This window comes from Coloeus monedula, assembly GCF_965178545.1.
Source record: "Coloeus monedula genome assembly, chromosome: 6".
In the NCBI taxonomy this organism is placed as follows: domain Eukaryota; kingdom Metazoa; phylum Chordata; class Aves; order Passeriformes; family Corvidae; genus Coloeus; species Coloeus monedula.
Genome location: NC_138786.1, coordinates 50,936,461 through 50,962,699, shown reverse-complemented (window position 1 = coordinate 50,962,699; position 26,239 = coordinate 50,936,461). Strand labels below are relative to the sequence as shown.

Sequence of the window (26,239 nt, the reverse complement as noted above, 5' to 3'; positions counted from 1 at the left end):
ACAACTTTAGCTAGAACTCATCAACTCAAATGTCTGATTCCAATCAGTATGTCTAAAGCCATCTGTTAAACCATGGCTTATTAATGTTAATTATTTTGGCTACAACAGTAATTTTCAGCTTCTTGTTTGCAGATCCTTATGAGTCAGTGAACTTAATTCAGGAGGTTGATGATGGGCAACTGAGAAAAGCTATTGAAACCCACTGCCAGCAAACTGAAAAATATTAAACAGAAATTTGTGTATCTGCTAGCAGATTTTTGTTGGTCAGAGTAAAGAAAAGACATATTAAAGCCATAAATAACATCATCAGCTGTGATAAAAGAGAGATGTGGTGGGCAGGATATAACGATGATGAATCTGTTTTAAACAAGACAAGCAATTGCATGCTGTGAAAAATATACACAACAGAAAGGTTTATTGTTTTAGGCAGGGCAATTATAATATGAAGACCATAATCACTAGTGGTTTTAGCAGTTAAAGAAATTTTAGTCAAAAGGAGACTACTTATTAAAGTTACTCATATCAAGCATTTAGAGGATTGGGCTTCATGCTGATACAAAGATCAATCAAGTGATGCACAGCTACTTGTAATTTTTACTTTTATTTCAGGACACACTCAAACTACTTGACAAGAAGAGAAATAGTGCCATCTGCTGACATAAAGAATAGGCACTTGCAAGAAAAGCTTAACAAAACTCTTAAAGCCAATGTTTTTAAAAAATTAAGTTCAAACTTTTGCAGAAAATAGTGCACCCCCAAACTGTTTAGGCACATGTTTCTTCTAGTTTTGTCTACTTTCAAGACTTTAGGACGTAGAGACGGAATGGATGCCCTTAAAATGTTTGCTGTGTTTTTGGCAACTCTGCCCCCACCAAGACACTGCACAATCCACAAACAGCCCTTTAATAGCTAGAACCCAACATCCTTCTGAGTGTTACTTCCACTTCCTATAGGAAACATATATGAATGTTCACTAAATAAGCATTATCTACTATATTTCCTTTAGGCCATACTGTATTTTGCCTTAGCAGAAAATTTAAGAGCTAAGTAAGAATTAAGAAAGTAAAACCAGTTTAGTCCATTCAGAAAAATCAGACAACCATGGGATTGTGCTGTTTTTTATTGTGTTTTCAATGGAGAAATACATCATCTGTTTACAAAATAGCTCTTGAAAAATACAAGGAGTACAGATACTATAAAACAAAGCAAACTCCAGTCATGAGACACTACGTACATCATGCGAAAGCAACAGTCTGATCTCCAGGTTATGAAAACTAGAATTAAAAAGTCACTATACAGAAAGGTTCCAAGTTTCCAGCTTGGCAAAACTTGGGTGCAGTTACATGAAACGTTTAATAAAATGAAAAAGATTTTCTGATGTGTAAACAAAATGACAAGACTAAATTTGTGCCTGGCAATTTCAATCTAAACTCCATAGCTACACAAAATACACAGACAGCTTGTACACTTCAACTGTTAAGATATAACCTTCTTTGGGGGGTGGACGACAGCAGGCTGCACAGGGCAAGGAAAAGAGAAATATTGTATACTAGACATCTTAGACAAATGGCAAAAAAAAAAACCCCTTCAGTTACTGCACAGCCTAAGTAGAAGATAAGCTACACTCTGACTTTGGAGAATTAATTTAGAAGGATAAGGGGAAGAGTGTAAGTAATTTAACTTGTAACATGAAAGATGCATGTGTAATAGGATGGAGCACAATGGGAGAAGGGAGTTCGTAAAACATGCTAATCAAAGTATGGGAAGTATGATTTGACATCCCACATATTTCAGACTTAAGTAATAGTAACATGAAGTTTGTTATCTACATCTGGTATTACTGTTGGTATCCCTCATGTTCCTCAAATACTGCTGTTCTTTGCCGTGAGAGCTTCAGTTCTTTCAAAAGAAAAAGTTGTTACTTTTTTGATAGAACTACAAGAACAAAAAATAGGGTTAAGAGAGCTTACTAGATGTCAAGTGCTTACTAGAAATATGATTTTTTAAAATTTGGTGTTGTTCAGTATGTAAAACTATTTGTGATGAACTATCTAAAAATAAAAAGGTTAAAATTCTTAGGGAAAAATCTTTTTGCCTTTATTTAAAATTTTAAGCTTTTTAATGCATATGGGACCTTTATGGAGTGTACAAAAATCATATTTAGTGATTCAAAGGCCATCAAGACAGGTGGTGTATTTCACAGGCACACAATATTTACCTAAACACTTTAGTTATGGGACAAGTTTTGAATTTGTGCCTAGAGGCCACAAGGTATTACAACTAGGTATGGGGCAGGAGGGAACCCAAATGAGTACATGGCTTGTTTTTATTCTGTATAAATAACTATTGTCCTAGATGGTGCATACTAGCTGAAAAAATAATTAAAAAAAAAAAACCAACAAACACAAAACAACCCCCAACATTAAATGCAAAAGCTTTTCCCAAGAAATAAAGGGATTAAAAAAGGGAATAAGGAGTTCAATTAGCTCAAAAGAAAGTTTATTTACTGTTTGATTGCTGATTTGTATGCACCTTAAAACAATACTATAAATAAAAGTAGACCACGTCTTAATCATGTCCCATCTATACCAAAACTTCCCAATTACTTTCTCAACTTATATCTTCTGACCCCAAGATTTGACATTACATTTTAAAGACTTACTGCTGCTTGATGGCAGTTGAACTAAATATACCATACACTTTGTTTTCAATGTATAGTATATCACAGAATTTCATCCAATTTGCAGATTACTACTGTTGAAGAGATTCTTCAATAAAATGGAAGTTTATCAGCTAAAGATCTAAAATTAGTCATACTCCAATAAAAAAGTACATAAAAGTGCATTTAAGGGATTCTTATGCCAGTTTTATCTCAATTTTGAAACAATGCATCAAACAAATTCAATCAATGTTAAATATGGCTACAAATAGTGTTCATGTTTTTAAAGGCAGTAATCCTTCGAAATATTTAATGTAACTGTTGCTAACACATTAATTGTACTCCTGGCTTCACATACTAACCTGGACTTCCAATCAAGCGGCGACTTTAGTCCAGAAAGGGAAGTGCACAAAATATACCTAAATCCGTTTGCGATTATGTTCTAGTCTTGCACCCTCCGTTCTCCTTTTTTTTCTACCATTAGAAGACAACAGGTTGAGTTGGCAGATACTGTTTATGGACCCCTGAGGTGGTTTTTTACCGGTTCAATCTCAATTTTATTGAATTCTTGATAACAGGAATAGGATTTGCAGGAAGAGCAGGGATATCTGAAAGGTCTGTACTGGGTGTTTTCTGAAAAGAAAAGAAGTTTGGTTGTATTTTAACTCTGCAAATATAAAAATATTGTTGTAACTGGCATTAACTTTTAAACAAAGATTTTTAGAAGACTTTTAGGAATATATGAAGATAATTACAGATTATAAATAGAGAAGCAGGCATTTCCCTTTGCTTACACAGTCTTTACTAAAGAAAATTAGTACAAGAATCTTTGTGTGCTTTTCCCTTTTTGACAACTGCAAGAAATTAGCAAGTGCTGCAGATAAAGCTGGGACTACTAATAACCTGTATTATAGTTAAACATCTACATAATAAGGGTGCTTGATCAGTGACATCTACTAGCTGATCTACATGTTTAGTATTAAAAAATGCCTTTTAACAATTCAGTGTTAAGTCTCTGCCCTTACAGATGAGTGATGAAAACAGTTCCCAATGCAAAGTGTGTGCCTTCATACATTCACATTCCAGACTGCTGAAAAACTCTTTACAGTCAAATTTCCAATTTTTCATATTGGTTCAGATTTGCATGAAAAAAGGTATAACAAACTCTAAAAAGGTACTGTATGAATGTGTTAAGAATTCCACCTTGACAAGAACCTGAACACTTTTTTCTCACTTAAAAGACTTAAATACCATTCAGCAAAATGACATCTAAAGCAAACAAAAGGAAAACACAGAAAAGAAACACATTCAAGATTCAGTGAGATTCATTAATATCTCACTTGACTTATAAGCCTCTAAGATTGGGGTGGGTTGGTTGTTTTTTTTTTAAGCACTTTCACTTCCACTATGGCACATGATTTGCCATCCCAATAAGCCAGTTATTATGCAGTACTTCACATCATTTATCATAAAATTTTTTCTTACGTTATAAATATTAAAAATTTATACAAGGTACATCTGATACAGGTGGAAAACTGCATTAAAATGATTGCTCTTAATTGCTGCTTTATTAAAAATAAATCAATCAAGTAAACACTGACTGATGCAGTAGCAAAGCACAAAGCAGCAAGGACCCAGGGCAAAATAGCTCTGAACCTCGCATTACCGCTGCCCCGAGTAACCCCCTGGTTGGTGCTGATCTGCAGTTTGACATGTTCCTATTTTCTGCAACATGGGCAGTGTTTTAAACAAAGCCAACAAGAACACCAAAAAATGACAGAAGAGGCTCACCATCCTTTTGTAGTTTCCAGACTACTTTTGCTAAAGTAACAACTACATAATCTGTAAAAAAGCTACAAAGCTTTATATAATCCCCCCTCAACAAGAGATGAAATAAAATTGGTGTACTTACTAAATGATCTAAAAACTTCCCTGAAGCAGTTTAGGAAGTCCATGTAGCATCTACAGTTTTTGCCAAACAATTTTGTTATCTTTACTCAGTACTGCTCATACAGTTCAAAATCTCCAGTAAGAAATACCATTATTGCTATTGCAACAATCTCCATTTTCAACCAACACATTTACTACACATACTTTAATGATTCAAGTGTGCATAAAATACTTTTTGATGGTGATACTTGAATCAATAGAGCACTAGGAGAAGCTTAAAAATGCTAGTAAGACACAGATGTGCTCTCTAAAAGTTGTTAAAATATTAGAAACAAAAATTTAAGTGAATGGCATAGAATTCTTACTGTTTTCCAAAGGACTTTACACTGCTAAAACAAGCTGGCTAAGGAGCGACAAGCTTGCAACTTCTCTCTTGTACCAAATATTAGAATCTGAAGTTACATTTCAGTTTACATCCTCAACCTCTACATGGATATCTTTGAGCAGCAGCTATTTAAAGCATTTGTTTCCTTGTCAGAAAGGATTATTCTGTGATGTGCAAAGCACAAAGGAATAAACTGAACCCCTTACTTTGAAGGCACAATTCAGAAGAGCGAATCCAGCTTCGGTCAGTTTGTATGGCAAGCCATACATGTTTAGCTACAATGCACATTCAATAAGATCAATGACCATCTAAAACACAAAAATTGTGACAGTAACAACAAGTAGCTTTCCATACAATGGATTTATATTTAAAATTAAACATTTATTTTTAACGTCTGGACTCATTTCAGTTTCAATGCTTTCACCACAGATTAGCATATACACACATGCACGGCAGTATTGCTTTTAAAAACAGTACCTGAGGAGCTTGCAGAGAAGTTGTCTGAAGAGTTTCTGTTTGAGAATTAACATTCACTTCTGTCTCAATTTGCTCCTGAAAAAACCAAAAACATCACCACAGTTACACCCACTTCCAATGAGCTACTTATATAGAACTCCTAGAACTCCAGAAGGCTTTATATTGCGTGGAAAAGAAAACAGCAAAAGAAAAACGCAAGCATTGGTGCTTGCTGCATTGACACCCTTCCTTTTATATTGGAGGAACCACCACACTGGAGAATGTTTCACTTATTAGGGATCTGACATCAACACAAGCTACATCACTTCTCAGTTGTCACTTGTTTAACCAATTAACACCTTTTATACAGAATCCTATAGCAACACATTACATATCATTCAACTCACTGAAGACAAAGAGTGTATTATCAAGGAAGATCATGTGAAAAGCTACAGAATTTGTTTAAAAATTTAACTGCTTTTCCACAGCTTTTGCCATTCTGCCACAAAAGGTTTCCTGCTGCTTTAATGGGTTGAATCAGCTTTCTAAATGAATAGATGAGTGTCAGAGACTAATTTTCAGGTACAACAGTGGGACTACAGGACTAAAGCAGGACAATGGCACATTCCCATTTTAATAAAAACAGTCTGCTAGTTCAAATTGTACCATTCAGTAACCATACCCTAAAAAAAGCCATGCATTTCAATGGAAGAAAACCTATGTTTTTGTTAATTTAAGAAATTTAATTCCACCATTTCTTTCCATAAATATTAAGGACAAAGACTTAGAGGAGACTGCCAATAAAAACTAACAGGATTATCTATGTCTTTTATAATGATCTGTATCCAGTGCATCTATTTTTGAAGCGAGGATTAAGTGCTTACATGTATTTCTGCCCTCACCTATCTTAAGTTCAGAGATATTTCAAGGTGACTGCCCAATAAGATAATTCCTCTCTACAGGGCGTTGAAGCTATAAACCAATGAACTTACTTTTAAGCATAAGCGTAATTTCCAGAGTATTCCAGAGACAACAGAATGTGCCCCATAAAAACTGCAAAATCCCAAGTGGACAGCTGCTATCATATGGCTAAAAAGAGTCTGTCACCTTTCTGTTCACCACTAAGCAGAAAAGTTGTCTGCTAAATTACAAGATAGTGGAGGACCACATTGCATCTCCAAAGTCCTCAAAGAGTATGCTGCAACTTCACACAATAATTTCACTGCCAGAGAAGATTTACTTACCATCACTTGAAATTTTTTTATCTAAAAAGCTAACAAGGTGGCTGGCTTTAGGATTCTCAGCCCAACATGCAAACTCCCAGCAGAATACATAGGACAATTGTTCTTTCACTTATTAACATACATAAGGTTTGGGATCAGGCAAAACACTGCATATTAACACATCCCTGATCTAATTTAACAACCTGAAATATAAATATGATGACTAATTTTTTCACCATGTATAATACCATGTGAATGACCAGCAAAGAAATGACAGTCCTATGTGACTTTGGATCCAGGCTCAACTTAGCATGGCAGCAGGCAATGGACTGCAATTCATCAATAATACTGATATAAACATTAAAAAAATAACATATCATTTTGATATCTTTACTGGAGAGTCTATATCTAGACACACTCTTAGTCATTCCTAGAGAGAAACACAGTAATTTTCACAAGGAAGAGTCACAATTAATATACACATAGTCTAGGCATAGATACCTTAGTTTCCATTTTTTCATGTTCATTCAAATCTATACAGCTAGTATCTTCACTTATTTCATCCTGCTGAAAAGCAAACACAGAAACTATCACAAATCATAAAACATATTTTTAAAAAAATCAACAAGAAAAAAAGGTCGAAGTGTTTATAAGGACAGAATTAGCTGTAAGACCTAGCATAATATAGGCTTACCAAAATAATTACTTTTAAGACAAGAATTTAGATTCTAAGCATTTGTGTGTCATGTGATGAGTATCAACAAAATAAAAGACACTTGGCAAGCTGAAAACATCAAGCAGCAATGCAATCAGATTAGGAAATATCTGAAACTTGGAATATGAGAATCAGCACTCTGGGTGAAATGAATATTCAAAGTTTTGAACATTGCTATGGTATGATCTCAAAATCTCAAATACCTCTTCAATTTTAATTTTCTTAGGAGACTCTTCTTTATGGGGAGAAGATGTCCTTTTCACTGCTGCGACAGGGCTAGGCATTTTTGTTGCAACATTTCCTGAACTTCTTGGTGATGGATTTAATAGATACGCTGAGGGAACAATTCTAGAGATGGTAGGCTTTGGTGGTGGAGAAATGGCTGGTTGTGTGGCAGTTTGAGGAATGCTTTCATTTGAAGTACCTATGGACAAATAATTTAAAGATCTTCAACAAGAGGAGTCGACACAATCATTTCAGTTCAATCACTGGTATTTTTGGTCTCTAATCAAAACCCCTGACATCAAGCAGGCATCAAGGAAGTGGTACAGTTAGTGGTGTAAGCATCATATTTGGAACAGCAGGTGTGCATACACTGCAGAGTTTATTTTCAAGCTCATTCTTGAACTTGGGTACACCCTCAGCGAGTTCACTGATGACACCAGGCTGTGTGGTGCAGTTGACACACTGGAGGGATGGGATGCCATCCAGAGGAACCTGGACAAGCTGGGCAGGTGGGTCAGTGCAAACCTCATGAAATTCAATAGAGAGAGTGCAAAGTCCTATGCCTGGGTTGAGGCAATCCCAGGCACACCCACAGGCTGGGCAGAGAAGTGACTGAGAGCAGCCCTGAGGAGAAAGACTTGGGGGTGGTGGTTGATGAAAAACCCAATGCGAGCTGGCAATGTGCTCATGCAGCACCAAAAGCCAACCCAACCATGGCCTGGGTTGCATCCAAAGGAGTGTGGGTAGCAGGTTGAGGGAGGGGATTTTTCCCTCTGCTCTTGTGAGACCCCACCTGGAGTGCTGCATACAGTTCTGGTGTCCCCAATCTAAGAAGGACACAAAACTGTTGGAGCAAGTCCAGAGGAGGCCACAAAGTTGATATGAGGACTGGAGCACCTCCCCTACAGAGACAGGCTGAGAAAGTTTGGGCTGGTCAGCCTGGAGAAGAGAAGGCTGCATGGAGAACTCACAGCAACCTTCCAGTATCTGAAGGGGACCTACAGGGAAGCCAAAGAGGGGTTCTTTGTCAGGAACTGTAGTGATAGGACCAAGAGTAATGGGTACAAACTAAAAGAGGGGATGTCTAGATTAGGTATTAGGAAGAAATTCTTTACCGAGAGGGTGGTGAGACACTGGAACAGGTTTTCCAGGGAAGTTCTGGATGCCCCAACCCTGACAGTGTTCAAGGCCAGGTCAGCTAAGGCCTTGAACAAACTGGTCTAGTGGGAGGTGTCCCTTCCCATGACAGGAGGGGTTGAGATTAGATGACCTTTTAGGTCCATTCCAAGCCCTTAACGTTCTATGATTCTGAGAAAGAAGTCCTGTACCAGACACAGGGTAGCCATGGCAATGACACTCTGCTTAGCCTGAGTAACCCTGCTTGAGGCAGGCTACATGAGCCCAGGCAGAGCTCTCTACTAATACAGCTGTATTATTTGTGGTACCTGAACTTCTACTGCTTCTGTACTCAGCCATATGTATGCATTGCCAAGACTGCCTTAAATCCAAGAGCAATCTGATATTCCCTTTTTCACTCAAAAATGAAGTTTATCGCTTCTCAGGCTTAGATTATGCAGTGACAAATACGAAGTCGTCACAGAGCATCAAATAAAGAATTGTTATTATATACATCCTTTTGAAAAATGCTCCATATGACAAAGCTCTATCTCATCAATTGCCTACCTCAAACCAATAAGCGCACATAGGGAGATGCTCCAGGATGAGAAAAAATACATTGAGGAAATTTTTCATTAACAACTATCAGGTGATTAACATTTTGATTAACCAAAATATAAGAATGAACAACTTCTGATATGCTTCCAAATCCAAAAACCAGTCACGCCATTTAAGCTCCATTTAGTGCTCATGGACAAACTTACTCACATTGATGCACCTGTGACACGATAAAAATCAGAGAGAAGTAAGACTAAACCATGCCACACGTCAAGAGTGAAATGAGAGATTTCATTTTGAAAGGCTAACCAGTCACTCCCCTTTTCCATCTATTTCTGATTTGCTCCTTGCACACAGCTAAAGCTCCATCAAAAAAGAAGAGTAGCTGACTCTAAGAGAACATTTTCACCAGATGCTTTTATTCTTTGACTAAAGAGTCAAAATTTTTAATTACTTTTAAGTAAAGTGTACTTTTTCTTGCAGAAAAATGGAGGATAAAGTTAGCACACATGGTGGGACACATCTGAACAGACAGCAGTAAGGAACGTGTTTCTGCTTACATCTGAGTCATTTTCATTCCTAGAATCAATTTCATGAAACACAAGGAGCAGGAACATGGGAGCACAGACTACATACAGACAGTACAGAACCACCTTGAGTTTAACTACATAATGAAATAAAAAGAAATATAAATATTGTTCTTCCAGTTCAGATAGTTTTTTCCTCATTTAGCCAAACAAACTATAGACCTGCATTAGGTCATTGGAACACTACTGCTATTGTGAATGGCAAATATAAATCCCTAAAAGAAATAAACATCACAGCACAAATATTCCTCTATGATTTTCTGAATCCTAAAGAAATTATTGAACTATGCATATCAAGGAGAATACATTACAGCATATGTTAAGTAAAGACTAGAAGACTCAAACTGGAAGAAAAACTGCCTTATAAACATTACCAAAAATTCAACAGAAACAAAATGCTATGCCATTTTCCTTACCCCCTGAGCTTTCACTGGAATTTATTTGTGGCACAGTGACTTCAGAAGCCTGTGTGTTGGTCACAGATGCTGCTGTTACAGCTGGCGCAGGACTGCTTCTGCTAAAAAGAGAAAAATTTTGGACCACTGAAAACATTAGTAAAGCTATGGTGCTGCATGATCTGCCTTTCATCACATCGTATGTGTGACCAGTAACCACAGCTGGTATTTTACCTACATTACAGAGCAGAACTTATGTCAGTAAAAAGGTAAAAATGAGCATTGGCAATCTACTATCAAACTCAAGCAATGGAAGCTATATCAAATATTAAATTTAAATCACTCAATGACAGTTTTTGAGACCAGGAAAAGGTCTCATTTTATTTGTATCTCATTTGTGCTTAAAAGACAGGCAAAAATTAAGGCAGTGTCCACCCAAATAATGTGCAGGGGAAAATATAGCAACTATTTACTGAAGGATGAAACAAAACCAATCATCCCAAGCAAAGGTCTGGGGCTTCAAGTGACCAACCACAAAAATGATCCTCTTTTAATCTTCAAGAAGTTGGGAAGCAGTATGTGTCTAATATCAACCAAGGGCAATTTCCACTTCACCTGTGATATCCTAGGTATCACAGACTCATTTCAATAGCACAGATAGTGGTATCCACTACTGTTAATCATTTACCAAGGTAGAATAACTAAAAGAACACTTGTCAAAAGGACTAAGTCAAGTATTTAGTCCTATACAATGCCCTATAATATATGTGTAATACTGCTGAACTATAGGAGATTGATGGTAACTTCTATATGTATCAAAGAGATGAACATGAGACTCTTCAAAGAAAAGACTAAACTAATTTATTGGGGCAAACTGGAGTCAAGGTAGGAAAAGACTTAATACAGAAAGTTAGTATTAAGAAAACTTTACTATGTACACTTTGAAACTAAGAGGGGAAATTATGTTCCTAAGCTTAATTTGCATAGGTATTATCAGTAACAGCAGTAGCACTACCGATTTCCCAGACAGAAAATCTAAACCTCTCTACGGTCTCACACTTGGATCCAAAACTCAAAAAATTACTTACTCACCCTCACAACTACTTGCTCACTACCTATCATACCCTCCCTACTGCAGGACCCAGGTTTTCGTATAGTGTTCTTCTAAGCATTTTTATCCAACTTTAGAACTCCTCATCTCAAGTTCAGTCCCATGCTCCCTATTCCCGAAATTTCATTCTAGTGCTCAAACTGGAAATAAGAGTGCCTACAATCTCCATCCAATTTGGAACATTCCCACCTTGGTAACAGTGGCTATCTCATGCATGCAGTATTTGCCATGTATTTAACACAAGTAATTCAGGAAGAGAGAGCAGCAACAAGACTGAAAGTCTTCATTACCCCTGAGAACTTCCGGAACTGTTCAACGGACTCGTCTTCATAGCACTGGTAGGCGAAGGCACAGACGTGCTGTTATCACTGTCCATAGACAAGTCTAGGCTGCTGTCATTCAGAGCAGTCAACCTGATCCCTTCTGTTGAGTGCTGCAAGCCACAAGGCAAAGGAAAACTCTGTTAGTCTAATTAAAGGTTCAAAAATCAACAGAAATTAAAGTTATTTCAAAATGCAAACTTTAACGGACAATTTTCAAATCCTTTTACACGTAAATAATCCACTATCCTCCCACTACAAGCATTTACATTTTCATGTTCACAACTCTGCTAAAGATTTGTCTGAACCAATCACGTTCAAAACCAAACTGTTAACGTATTTAATGATTATATTTTCAGCTTTATTTCAAATTTCTTTGGTTTGGTGGGCTTATAAATACTTTCATTAACTTTAAAGCAACTGATGTACATAAAAAGAATTTAAAGAGGATTTGAACTCAGTCCATGGAGAAGAAAGACCCTTTTCTGACATAGGACTACTACTTAGAGAGATGTATTACTTAATATTTACATTGTTCTCTGAAGCAGATCTACACTTGGTGTCAATAAAGACTTTCTAGTCCTTAAAACAGCATTCAATATAAAACAGCTATAGAAATAAAGCATGTTATTCAGCTACAGTTAAAACAGAATATAGAACAGTGGCTTAGCTATTAAAAAACCCAAGCAAACCCGTATTGCTCTCAAATTAAGGTAATACAAAGCAGCAGGGATTTTGAAAGAAACTGTATTGTTCAATTCAAAGTTCCATCCCTTCTTCCTGATTCCACTAAAATTAAACAATCCAATGAAGCATCTTAATTAAAAACTAATGCTACCATTCTCCACACAGGCCATACCACAGGCCACACAGGTAAACTATTCAGCCAGACAAGAAGATACTATCCACATTGTTGATGTTCTCAAAAATCTAGTATTATATCTAGTGCACCTAATAATACTGCTACACTCAAATGAGATCATATTGCAGGTAAAATTAAGATCTCAAAATGTGATTTTAATTCTTTGATTAGTAAACCTAAAAATCAAAAATTTGAGAGCAACTGCATTTTCACTGCTCTCAAATATTAGTGAAGTTTTACCTTTTTCTTTTTCTGAAGCACGTGATTAGGTAGTAGTTGGTGAAGTTGCTTACGTTTCACATGCCTTGCAGCAATCTTCATATCCATCTCAAACATCTTGCTGTTTATTGCTTGCCTATAAACTACACAATTAGAGTAACATTAAGACATACTGAAGCATTTTGCAAAGTCCACTTACTTGCCCAGGCAGAAACAATTTGCATTTCAGAGCACTTATTACCCTCAAGAACAAGAATAATGTTTCCTTGTACTGGAGGAAGAAGGGGAACTGCCTACCACACTAGCACTGATAGTACAAACACAAACATTGGTTTGGAAACAGGTGACCTGTTTGTCAAGAAAAATGTCTTGCAAGCACACAGTTTTTAACAAGTTTATTTTTAACAAGTTTTAACTGTAAGAGCTCTGAAGCAACTTGTTCATTTTTTTCTCAAAGAGGCTAAAGACAGAAATAAAATTTTCTCACAAAGAATTACAGTATTTACATCAAATTATTTTCTTCACAGGTGATTTTATTTACACAGCTCCTGCAACAAATGGGTTTTAAATCAGGAGCTAAGTGCTCATGTGCCACCTAACGTAGTAAAATTACCGTGACAACTCATGCACCATTACATTTTTATATAAAAGTAATTTATGTTTGGTTTTTTCTGTTTTGTTGGGCTTTTTTCTTGCTTTGGTATGTTTTTGGTTTTTTAAAAAATTTTGTACAGCTGTTTTGGTGGGTTTGTTTGGTTGATTTTTATTTCTTTTAATTTTGTGTACTATAACGAGTTATTTCTCTTCACCTCAGAACATCTGCTTCTGGTAAGTCAACATGGTAAGCGCTCGTACAAGAACTGCACTGGAACCCAGGATTCTGGGTTCAAGTAAAGCCAGGTAAAAATGAAAAGCCTGTTAATTCACACTGACTGTCTCTACAACATTAAACAAAAGCTGGGGCAGATGTATGAATAAAAAATGGTTCTGTAGATCTTAAGTATAAAAACTCAAGAGGTAGCTCCCTTATTCACTGTCTACCGAACAACATTAAGGAATCTCACTGAATAGGCTGTGAACATGCAATTAAAAAGGTGTTAAGAGTGAGGCACACAAAAGTTCAATGAATACTGAGTATAAAAGACAATACTGCTCTACTTCTTGGTATTGAAGAAGCTCATAAAGCCTCTTTGTAAAAAATTATACAGGTGACAGCTAAGGTAGAAGCATGCTCAGTGAAACCAGACATGGTTAAATCATTCCTGACATTAGGTCTTATCAAAGTTTCCAAGAAACTAGGAAAACCTAGATCACTCTTCATGTCTTTCTTCCTCCCCTTGCTCCTGCTAAAAAAGGAAGCTATTCTTTAATTTCATCCTGAAAAATGCTTAGTTACTTTTGATAAAATCTTAGGGTCTATTCCATAAGACAGGGCAAAGAAGTCTTTAGGATGGATTAAAAACAATGAAGACAGACCCATATTAATTTCAGATTACCAAAAAACCCACAACACACAAAGAGAAATTGCTTACTAGATGGTTACTTCTGGAAGTGTATTCACAAATCAAAAACTCTGCACCACAGTTTATATGGATCTTGATGAAATGCTACTCCACTTATAAGTGCATCTATTTAGACAAACTTCAGGAATATAGTGCAAATAAATCACATTCAAAATTGTAAGTGCAAGTTTTAGTGTTTTCATACAAAAATGTCTGACAAGTATACTACTGAAATATCTGTTTATAAACAATAAAAGACCTGAGAAACTCTAACTTCTGAATTCCTGCACTCCTTCAAAGCAGCAGCCAAGGTACCGTCTTTTCTAAATTCTCAAAAATTAGAATGATGTTCCTATAGTTGCTATAGTTTCTCCTTCACCACTAATAAATACAAGAAATATTTCACCTCTCAAGAAAGAAATGCCACTCTGCAAATATATACAGCAAGAAAGAACTTTGAAACCTTGGCATGATTTATAAATATACCTATATATTTATTGCATTCAAAGGTGTGAGGCAGAGGGGTGTCAAGGTGTCCAATTCCCTTGCTTCCTCAAACTTACTGAGTCTTAGAAATTCAGAGATCAGGGCTGCATTAGGTAACACTTGAACCTAATCCTTCAACTCTGTAAACACAGAATACTTGAGTCTCAACTGTTGTTTAAAAAAAAAAATTAAAGCAAATGTATTAGATAAATCTGTCAAAGCTACTGTTCCTGACACTCTGGAATCACACTCCCCAGCTGTTACCAATTCTTTGCTTATAAAATTTCTTATGTGTGTACTAAGTTATTTTTGTGAATCAAAAAGTAAGCATCAGAAAGCCAAAAAGCTCTCTTACACTGAGTGTTGGACATGAAAGTAAAAGTTACTGAATCAATTATCTAGCATGAAACACCATGGAATAAAAGGCATTTTGTAATCCACTGATAAATTTAGCTTCCCCAAGTAACAAAAATATTTAAACTATACTGTAAATTTTTGAGGTTATGCTTGCTAGTTTGCATATGATAACTAATTCATCTGTTTAATAAAGATTACAAAATAATGTACCACACTTTTAGTGAGATCTGCAAGATGTGTGTATAATTTTTATCACTTTTAATGAGAACAAACTGAAAGTCATTAGTCTGAAGTGTTTAGAAGCATTAAAACTCATTGAAAATGTGTTTCATTAAATAAAACCCCAAACTCCTTGGCTGAATCCCTCTGTGAAGATACAATTCTACTACTAATATGAGCATTATGAATAAAGACTATATTTTGAGCAAAGACAAAAGCTTCAACAAGTTTATTAATACCACAACACCTAGAAAAAGTTTATTAATACCAGAACACCTAGAAAGCAAAACTCACCTGTGTCTGTAAAAGACTGAATGTCGTAGGTAAGATCAACACTTAAATTTTCAGAGTTTTCTGTTTTCTTAAACACCAACCCAATCACCCACATCGTACGGTATTCTTCCCTGGAAAAGGTTGTATAAAACAGTCATGTAATACTGACAGTATTAACTAACTTAATAAGTTATTTGCTGCAGTAACAACAGGTATACATTTTCACTCCTGTAGCAATGGGAAACTAGACATACAAAAGCAAAAACCAAAGCTGACATTCCCTTTTCATTCATAATATAAAAGTCATTAAACACTACACATCTACCTCCAGCAAATGAACTAAGATCATCAGTAGATTACTCCATCCAATTGTGCTCCCATACAGATCCTCTCATGTAGCTACTAGCATGAGAGTAACCAGCTCTCAACTAGCCATAGCAACTATAAAGGCACCGAAAGTAATTAGAATCTATTCCCCAACTAAGCAACTTCCATTTCGCAACCTAAATGTGTCTTCAACACTCAAATTTCTTCGCTGAAACTGAACACAAACTGCAGGTTTCAGTTAAAAACCTCCCTTTGACAGCTCCCCTTCACATGGGAAGGTGAATGTCCTTTGTATACACTGGGAAGACAAACTTTCCTGAAAGTGTTGCCTGCATCAAGTCCTCTGAAATAAGAGCTAATTGGAGCCTCTGATTATGCAGGCAGTTGTAGCTGTATCCACCTGCTAAAATGATGCTAAAGTGGTACTGCCTGCTTCCTTCCAATTTTACTCAGAACATGCATACAACAATTACATAACCTCTAAAAAAAAAAAAAAAAGTAGCACCATACTGTACCTAAAGCAGTTAATGTGTGGAAAAGGCTCTGTGCAAGGATAACAGGGTTTTTCACATATCCCAGTAAAGACGAATTTCTCCCCCATTCTCACACTTCACACAAAAATACAATTCCTTACAAATTAATTACAATGCCATCTCAAAATAAAGTCTTAAAAGAGTTTTCAGCCCCCACACACCTGCAATCACTGTTTTGAGTGGGGGAGAAAGGAGTAGCAGAGGAAGGAGCCAAAAAACATTTAAAATCCTCAGCAATCTGAAGTACTTTATATTCTCTCCACTGTTTCCACAACCTGACAAATTCTAACAGTTATTATGATTCCAGTGATATTCATCCCAACTGCTAAATTTTGTAAAATTAAATTAACTTGGTTACTCAAGAGCTCCATTCTACAGTGCCTGATGTTCTCCCAGATTCTCAGTGCCTCCTCACAATTAAACCAGCATCAACTAAGTAGCAGTAACTTATACAGGTTGGCAAGAAATTATGCAATTAATACAGTTATTAACAAAAATACACTTCCCCTTATTTTCTGATTCAGAAACATTTTTATAAAGAATTAAAGAGTACCTAATTTCACAAATAGTACTTAAGAAGAGCTGAACATTGTTTGTTTGCCTTTAGGTGCTGTCATTAAAAATTAATCCTTTTAAGATTCTACAAAAATGTCCATTTATTTATTAATGAAATTGTATTTTAGTTAGCTTCTCCCTATTTAATGAAGAAAATGGGTTTGCTTACTTGTCAGGATTCTCCTTGGGTGCTGGGAATGACTGTGGATTCACATGAGCCAGTGTAATGAATTCATTCTTCTCCAGGTTTCCAACTAGAATACGGATTTTTGATTCCACCAAGCCCACCCTGCATAAATGTCATTTATTAACAAGATCTCATTAACAGGAAATAATAGAAGTATCTAACATCATATATCAGGATAAAATCCTCAACATTCTCCTTATATTAATACTTGAGACTACTAATGAATTAGTGCACGCCAGATTAATTCAGATCAATTATTTCAGTTAAGGCGTTACAAAAACTGACACAAGAGAAGCTTAAGAATGCCCTGCAGCTCTCTCTGTGGCCTGATTTTACAAATGGAATTAAATACAAGACATTACACACCAAGTAAAAGGCAGTCAGAAGGAGCCACCACATATTTATCCAATATTCTTTTGGCCTCAGATGATGAATTTTAGAGGTGAAGAAATTCCCAATACCTGCCAACCTTAAAATTTCACTAATAAGAGAAATCAGAAACATGGGAAAGGGGGATTTTTGTTTTGAGAAACAGCATTTCAAGTGACTGAAAACATACCTCCTCACACTGCTTATTAAAAAAAGTGCACAAGGCATTTGTAAACCTGACAGTGCTGTTAAGGAAAAATTCAAGCAACAGCCTTTACTCTCTAGTTTTTCATCTTAACTTTTTTTTTCAAAACTCTACGATCTTTTTCCATTTAATTTTGAAACACTGAAGCTCCACTTTCTTTCATTAAGAAGACACCTGATACACTAGATACTCCCTCGTGTCCAAGGTTGGTGGCAGGGAGGGAAGGGAGGTTGTTGTTTTTGATGTTTGGTGGGGAGGTTTTTTTGTTTTGATTTGGTTCTTGGATTATCAAGGATTACTCACCATTCTAGTCGCTGTTTTTCTGTCGGTGCACTTGCTAGAAGTACAATATAATGCCTTTGGAGATAAAGACAATATGCTATTCTATATATATTTCTAAAACTAGACATTCAAACCTTAATATTAAAACTTTGCAGTAAATTCTACATTGTAAAATACAGATTATTAGCTTAAGTATATATCCTACGTTAAATTAAGTTTTGTTACGTAGAAATAGGGGCTATGTCTCAAGTGTGTGACTAACAGACTTCAAAACATTTTGGAGTTTAGGGCCATTTGCAACTCCACTGTAATACCAATAACCTTAATAAAAGGTTAGGAATGTAGCATTGGTTGAAATATTTCAATACCGGATGAGATCAGGGATTTAACTGACTATGAATCAAGAAAAAACAGTTGTTCACTACTACCTTTACATGTCATATGTCTTAGTTGCAACATTATTTCTGAATAGTGAGAAGAGTGGTTAGCACACATGCATTTGTTCAAAATCCAAAATAACACTATGAAATACGGTTAACAAAATTTGTATCTCAATTTTGGAATTCTCTGAAGACACTTATCTGAAATTTCATAAGGAATGTTTCCTCTGATGATAGTTCTTAACCTCTCAATTATATTTCAAGGATATTCAGTGTATACCCACTATTAGCAGATTTCAAAGAGACAGTATACAAAACAAGAATGGTATTTTAAACAAGAAAGCCCAAGGACAGCAGAATGGGAAAAGATTAGTTTTAACTTGAGTTCCGAATGAGGGAGCTGAGGCAATCTCACATGCTTACAGACAGGTTTTTCAGAATCTTAGCTGGGAAATCTTTAACATCCTACGTCATCCAAAGCCACACTACTCTATACTGATATGGCATGTTTAGGTACCTTCAGAGCAGGATTAAAGAACAGTACTAACACGAGATACCCTAGCATATAGCTCATAGAAAGGAAAGCAAGGTGAATGATGCTGGAAAACCCTGGTGCAGTCCTCTGGTGCCACAGGCCTTCAAATTGCAACAGCAAATCCAAATCAACAGATCAAATTAGCAGCTACATGTTTCTGTACTTATCTCTAGGTGGCAAGAACGAAAATACTACAGTCCTCTGATTTCAGTCAGAGAATGTCAATGAAACAAGAGAACTGCAACGGAGACATTCGGAGAAACTTCTCCCTTGTTCTGAATAAAAAGAGATTAAATAACCTATTCATTCTGCATCTTGGCAGTATTGACTGCTTCACAGAAAAATCTTATGGAAAAAGATAAAAAGGGTCCTTTAACTCTGTATGAGACATTACTAATGTTGGTTTATTCTAAGGAGTACTACACTTTCAGTAAGATTCCTACACCACACACATTGCACGCTTGCAGAATGTTTCATTCAGAAGAAACTACAATGCTCAAGCTTTTTGATATTTTTAACCATGTCCAAACCGAAAAAGACAAATCTCAATATGCAAATATTTGAAAAAATCAATTTTCCAATTACTTATTAAAAGCAGCGCTTTGAAACAGACTTCTTAAGAATCATTAAAAAAAAAAAAAAGTAATTTGTTTGTGTCTAAAAGCCTCAAGTAGCTGGTAAACACCTAGGAAAAAACCCTAAGCCTAATTTATACAAAAAAAAAGTAATGATTAACTATTTTTGCTCAGGTAGTGTTTGCTGAAAAAGAAAAAAGTAAAGGATCCAATTTCTCCCCACTCACCTACCAGCTGTTAGCACTGAGAGGGAATTATTCACTAGAAACTTCCTACTACAATTTTCAATAAAATTAAATAGTGTTAAAAATCAAGATATTTTAAAAGTCCAAGGCCTCACTGCTAAATTTTGCGAAGACAAGATTTGTTATCGGTGCCTCAGTCATAATTTTATCACAAAGCACATGTGTAACTCAGAAGTATCTATCACTTCATTATAAAGAAAAAACGGTCCTAACTTAAGCTTCTACATCTCAGTGGTGACTTTTAGATTCGGTATTATTCTGAAGTATATCGGTTTGGAGTTTTGTTTGGGGGCTTGAAAGTTTTCTCACTGTCTGCCTTTCAGCATTCTTTTCACAAAAATAACCTAATGTAGATAGTATAGAATTGTAATACATCATTAACACAAGTATTTCTAAAAAAAACCACCCAAATTAGAGTCATATTACTTTCTGGGGAAAACAAAACAAAAAAACAACAACAAAAAACCCCCCCACCAAAGAAACTAACAAAACCCAACCAAACAAAAAAAACCAAAACACACCAAAAATTAAAAAAAAAAAGACACCCCAAAACCAACTGAGAACACCTGAACACGTTAATTTTGATTCTTCTTTATTGTATGTCTAGGAAGTATACTTATATCCAGTACTTTAAAGTCCTATGAAGTCAAGAGACCTTTTAAAAAGGTGTATTTATATTCTACTTATTTAGCAGAATTTTCTCTTCTAATGACATAGAATATGCTAGAGCTTATTAAATGAGTGCTATTTCTCTCAAAACACTGCTCTCTTGGTCTTAAGCTATAACCATTTCATTTCTCATGCAACACTTCAGACTCATATCTACTTGAAATTCTTGTCACTTCCCTGTAAAACACCGTACCTGTATGTTCCTTGTCACTGCTCCCCCCCCTTTTGAAAAATTTAAATCTACACGAAGGGCAGATAATACATGTTGTAACTCCCTATCTCCAAGTAATTGCTGACATTTACAAAGTAAGAAAAAAAATAAGTAACTAAAAGCAGATTTCCTAATTTTCTTAATTTCTAATCTGCTCCTACCATGCAGGTATGCAGTAGCCTCTAGATTTCATTAGTCACACATCATTAAGGTTTATTTTAAACATAGACAGCAAGTCAAGTGCTTATGAACAGTAGATATTTAGCAACTAATTGCCATTGAGAGTGATAGATTACTGAAGCTAAATTTTCAGATAAAAAGAAATGTTTGTCTCAGAGCAAGGATCAGACATTCTCTTATCTGAGAATAACAGCATTACACACTGCTATGAATTCAGCAGAACATGCCAAGGCATCTACAATTTATACAGGAGAAGAAAGTGAAGAGGGAAAAAAAACTTCAATACATCTAGCTTTCAGATGGAGATCTGACCAAGAGAGCCACGTTTACTGCATATAGATGACTGCATACAATTATTTACTTTGTAAAGGCTACTAACCAAAATTTTAAAATTAATCTACTAAGGGAAAACAGAGGAAATCCTGGGTAATTTAAATTAAAGCAGGCTCCATAATACCATTCCACAGTTAAAAAAATAAAATTAGAGCAAAGACATCATGTGCAAAACAGAAAACCTGGGTATATAATGTAGCAATGAAAGCTTCTCTTGCTCAGCAACTGGTAAAATGGCTAAAGCTGGTACACAAAAAAACCTACATTAAAATGGAGATTATTTCAAATGACATTAAATGCTTCCTATTTTTGAAAGGAACAAAGAAAATGTACTAGAAACCTCTTCAACAGAAACTGATTTGTCTGCAGCCCAATTTTACTTCAAATAATAATATAATTTAATAGTGTTCTTTTAAATGTTTTCAATCTTAAGCTCCAAGGAACAACAAAAGCCATCCAAATGTTTTAAAGCTTTTATCATGCAAAAAGTATAGAAACAAAACACAGACACATTATGAAGGTCATCAGTCTCTTTTAATGGGGGAACTGTATATTTCAATCTTGTTTAGATTAGTACAAAACCAACCAACCACCCAACACAAACATGTGTAATATATATTTGATCTTGATTCAAGAAAAATGGGTCTCCAATTTCAACTGAGGGCAAAGAAGATGTAGTCCATATTTTAATAATCCATATTTATTGTAAAAATACAACTTTCAGCAAGTCCGTACACATTTAACAAGCTTCTGCCCCACAAGCGTATTACTAGAAACCCTAAAAGTGTGAAGTGTGAATTTCAGTACTTCCCTCAGAGACATTACAAAATTAGAAAAGCTAGGTATAAGTTAATAAAGATCCAAGAGCCTTAAGCTTTAATGAAAAAAATCTAGTAATAACTAGTACAGCTGGTAGTTAGCCAACACAATTGCAAAAATATGTTTTATTATCAGAGTAAACTGTTGACTGTATTGACAGAAGAAAACATACAGTTTCAAGTACTTATTCATTTTAAATATTGACCTTCAGAATAAGTTCTTTCAACATCTTTTTTCCTGGGAAGACCCATTTTTAGAATGCTTACTGACAGCACTAAAGATCATTTCTATTAGTCAAACCAGATGACAGGTCTCCAATGTTACTGGTAGCATACCAGTTCAGAGTTAACTGGTGACATTCTAAATATCTGCTCATGGACTAAAAGGTACCTGAAATACAGGTTTAAGACACAACAAAGTACCTGAGAAGATTATTCACTTTCTAAGAGAAAGGACAGTAGTGCATTCACTCTCCCACTCTATAGAAAAATCCTAACAAAACATTTTTTGGACATCTAATGTATGTATATTTATGATCCTGTGCTACAGAGCATTATTAGGTAGTTCAACTGATAAACTTAAAATATTCTGCCATGCCATAAAATACATACTTGTACTTCTGAAAGAAGTTTGGAGCTTCAAAAAGTTTGGACCACTCTGCCTTACTCAGCAAAATTTCATCTGTGATAGCAAGACCTAAATTATAAAAAAAAAAAAAAATTTAAACTTTTTTTTTAAAAAATACAGTTTAGTATCCAGAGTAAAGACAGTTTATTAACTTAGCAAAGACTACTACAAATTATTTCCTCCCTTCAAATCCACAGCAATTTATCAACAAGATTTATAATTCAGTCATACTTTAATTGGTCCTTCGTTAAACGAATAATAATTTTTAAAAAACCTACATCTGTGTAGAAATGTATGTTAATTGATCAGATTATTGCACATATTTTTACTCTGTGTTGTAACATAGCTCCATTTAGTTTTTTGCATATGCCACAGTAACCATTCAGTTGGAATCACCTCTTGTGCAAGGCATTTTACAAGGAAAAGAAACAGTGAGACAACAAGGTATTGCTCTGTCAGAGAAAGCTACTTGTAGTTGCTCCCTGCATGAAGTCTATTTCTTGCTTTGATAACAACTTCTCTTATCTGCTATAATTATTCAAGTACATTATTTGGATAAATCCAGAGGACTCATCTTCAAGAGAGTACACTGCCTTTACTAGGCCTAGAAACAGGCATCAAGTGGAACTACTACTGCTAATCTTTCATTTATCATGACACAATCTAAGCCACTAAAATAAAATTATAGCATTAGCTCTAATTTTCAGAGCACAAGGCATTCTATTTCACTACCCTCAGTTTCTAAGAGTGAAGGACAGACCTGCAGAAGTATCTACTAAATTCGTAGTGTTAAGCAACATTAAGTGTAACAGGCCAAGGTCTACCTCCCTCAAAACAGTCTTGTGTCAACAAGCTTTTTAACATCCACCCACCTCCCCCTTCAAAGCATACCTGCAATGAAAACTATTTTAAATCTGTTTGAAAACATTTATATAGAGAGCATAAGATAATACTTACCTTGCTTAAATTCCTCAACCATGACCATCCGTGTGGAAACGGACACATTGTACGTAGAGTTCTGCTGTGGGTATGCTGGTGTAATTATAGGCATAAGATGGTACCTATCACTGGGGTTTACCTACATATAACAACAGCCAATCAGTTTTCTTCAAGCACACACATCAGTTAACAGATTTGGATTTCTCCTTTTACTACAACCAAGTCTTAAGTTCTAAGAGACCTTAGTTTGTAGACTGAGTTCAGAAAAAGTTTAGAAAACAGAACAAAGAACATCTTTCTGAATGACAGTGATGTGGGAGGGCTGTAACCTGTCAGCACATCAAGATGAAGCTGCAGGCATTTCTAAATCCAGAAATGCCAACCAAACAGAACAATTTCCCTCTTTAATAGAGATTAGTTTGTGATCACATGAAACCAAGGCCACCTCATCACCATATAAGCACCTTCTGCAGAATGACTGTCTTCAGACTTTGCGAAAGGTATTTTATACTTTATTTCTGTAACACTACTGAAAACTAAGAGCCATTTTAAGAAAAGAGGCTCTATGCAACCTGACAGAAGCATCACTTGCATTAACGTACTTTTATTTAACAGCAGACAGGGTAACAAAAAAGAAGGGACACAACGTACACACGCAAAATACATTAAAATATTATTAGGGTAACAATCTTGTAGAAGGTAAATAAAAGATAAACCCCTGCCTTTACCTTAACCCACTTTGATTAGCTGCTACAAAACAGATAGTTCCCGTCACACACTGACCTCAAACCTCCTGTCTCAGGAATAACAGACTCAAGAACACGTTTTCAACTGTTTCACATATTTAAATGTGAACTTTTGTCAATCAGAAAAAACAGATTTGAAGTACAAAAGCAAATACAACTCAACCTCTGAAGCTTATGCTATTCATCAAAATAAAGATTAGTTGAATATCAACTGTTCTATGATTGACAAAATAGCATTGAGCACATTCATATTATGCCCTACTGAAAGCTCACAATGGGAGCCATGCATCTGCTGCAAGCTGTTTCACTGACTCCCCGAAGGACATTAATGTCCAATGTCCTTAATGCAAGTGCTACAAAGATGGAGATTAAACATTATAAACAATATACAAAACAACTAAAAGACTTCAAGTTATGATCTTCTTTGGTGCAAGATGAAAAGACACTTTACTACAACTATATGGAACCAAGCCTACCCAGCTGTGACTTGCACTGAAGTGAATTCAAGATACTTGCAAAAGTAATAGGCTTTAAATCATAAGCAAACCATTTTAAGATTAGCAATTTTCCAAAAATGCACTGCTTTAGACATGTAACTATTCACACCAAATTTTTATTAAGATCACTTACTGCAAAAATTGGGAGAAAAAGTACATTGTTCAGCAAGTGTGCTTCAAGCCATCAATTCAAAAAATTAGGGTAACTTTGTTCTATTCTCAGGAGATTAGAAGTTACTTATGAAGCTACAACACCACAACATTAAGTTCAATAAACCCAAAATGAAGTTCACCTAGGAATTTTTAAGCAACCGGATTTATTGTACAGCGTGACTTAGAGGGGAAAAAATAACACACTAACCCTTGGGTCCCATACAGGCAAATTAAGATTGCATTCTTCTGGCTGTTTCAATAGCACTGGATTTGGCCATTCCCTGTTCAAAAAGATTGTAGCACTGAATAAGACTGTTGGATACAACCATGTATGTTCAACAAACAATACTTTTGAATGCGATCCTTCTTAACTCTGCTCTCAAGGTAAAGCACCATTTCCTCAAAACTAGGCTGGTTTAACTGGGGTAGTTTAAATAAGGTGTATTGCTGAACTACAATATAACTCCAATTAGCTTCTCCAGGGCATCAGAACAAGGAATTTTCTGTAGTCTTGGAGGTTTATAATCACTGGTTTAGGTAATTAATTTAAACTCCTCTAAATTATTCCTGAAATATATCAATCAAAGAGAAATTTCTCTGTGAAGACTGACATTGGGTCCATCTTCAAGCTAGCTGTTTCATGGACAAACTACAGAACAAATAGCTAGCACAATTACACCATACAGCATCATTACAAACCATATGTATTAAAAGAAAATTATAATCAAGAGAGAAAGAAACCTTGCTGAATGAAACACTAAAATGTAACTCTTGTTCTTCAAGTCATCTTACCCCCCCGAATAAAAGTTATCTTCCTATAATGAGCAGAAGTTGGTTAATCTGTTGGAATTTGTACATTAATGCTCCTACGCTATGCATGTACAAAATGGAGAGAAGTCCAATAAACACATTAAACAGAGATTGCAATCAATTCCCCTCTATTAGCTTAGTGTGGCAAAATATTACTAAACACTACATACCTCAAGGAGGCTAGAAAGCCTATGAACGCAAGGCAGTGAAAGTGTGCAAATTATCTTCACATTAAGAAGAAAAGACACTATACTTGAAGTAAAGCAACACCTTGGTAAATGATGCTTAAAATCTGTCAGTGTCTCATGAAGAATAAAGGTATCCAGACACGGTCTTTCAAGAAAAACAGTATTCATTTGTAATCTGCAAAGTTCACTTTTGTCCCATTTGTTCTAAATTTACTTGGAATGTCCCCATCAGAGCTATTCAAACCATCTTTCTGAGCTAACTAGCTCAAGAGTACGAAATAGCATGTAATTCTGAAACACCTACCACTCCACACTG

General features: G+C 35.5%; 1 protein-coding gene across 4 annotated transcripts in view; it reads right to left on the bottom strand.

Moving 5' to 3' along the window:
* Positions 1-1,108: 1,108 nt before the first annotated feature.
* PAPOLA (poly(A) polymerase alpha) overlaps positions 1,109-26,239 on the bottom strand; it is a 44,071-nt gene continuing 18,940 nt past the window's right edge. For 2 of the 4 annotated variants that reach the window (XM_082283880.1, XM_082283877.1), the window contains exons 10-22: positions 25,134-25,206; positions 23,548-23,668; positions 22,575-22,659; positions 18,038-18,091; positions 17,143-17,262; positions 15,580-15,689; positions 12,743-12,864; positions 11,611-11,753; positions 10,231-10,331; positions 7,532-7,752; positions 7,115-7,180; positions 5,412-5,486; positions 1,109-3,292 (exon numbers count right to left, since the gene is read on the bottom strand). In XM_082283880.1, the coding sequence (XP_082140006.1) occupies positions 3,197-3,292; positions 5,412-5,486; positions 7,115-7,180; positions 7,532-7,752; positions 10,231-10,331; positions 11,611-11,753; positions 12,743-12,864; positions 15,580-15,689; positions 17,143-17,262; positions 18,038-18,091; positions 22,575-22,659; positions 23,548-23,668; positions 25,134-25,206 (1,387 nt within the window). In that variant the 3' untranslated portion in view covers positions 1,109-3,196. The remainder of the gene's footprint in view (positions 3,293-5,411; positions 5,487-7,114; positions 7,181-7,531; positions 7,753-10,230; positions 10,332-11,610; positions 11,754-12,742; positions 12,865-15,579; positions 15,690-17,142; positions 17,263-18,037; positions 18,092-22,574; positions 22,660-23,547; positions 23,669-25,133; positions 25,207-26,239) is intronic. The other 2 variants (XM_082283878.1, XM_082283879.1) reach the window with 2 other exon arrangements.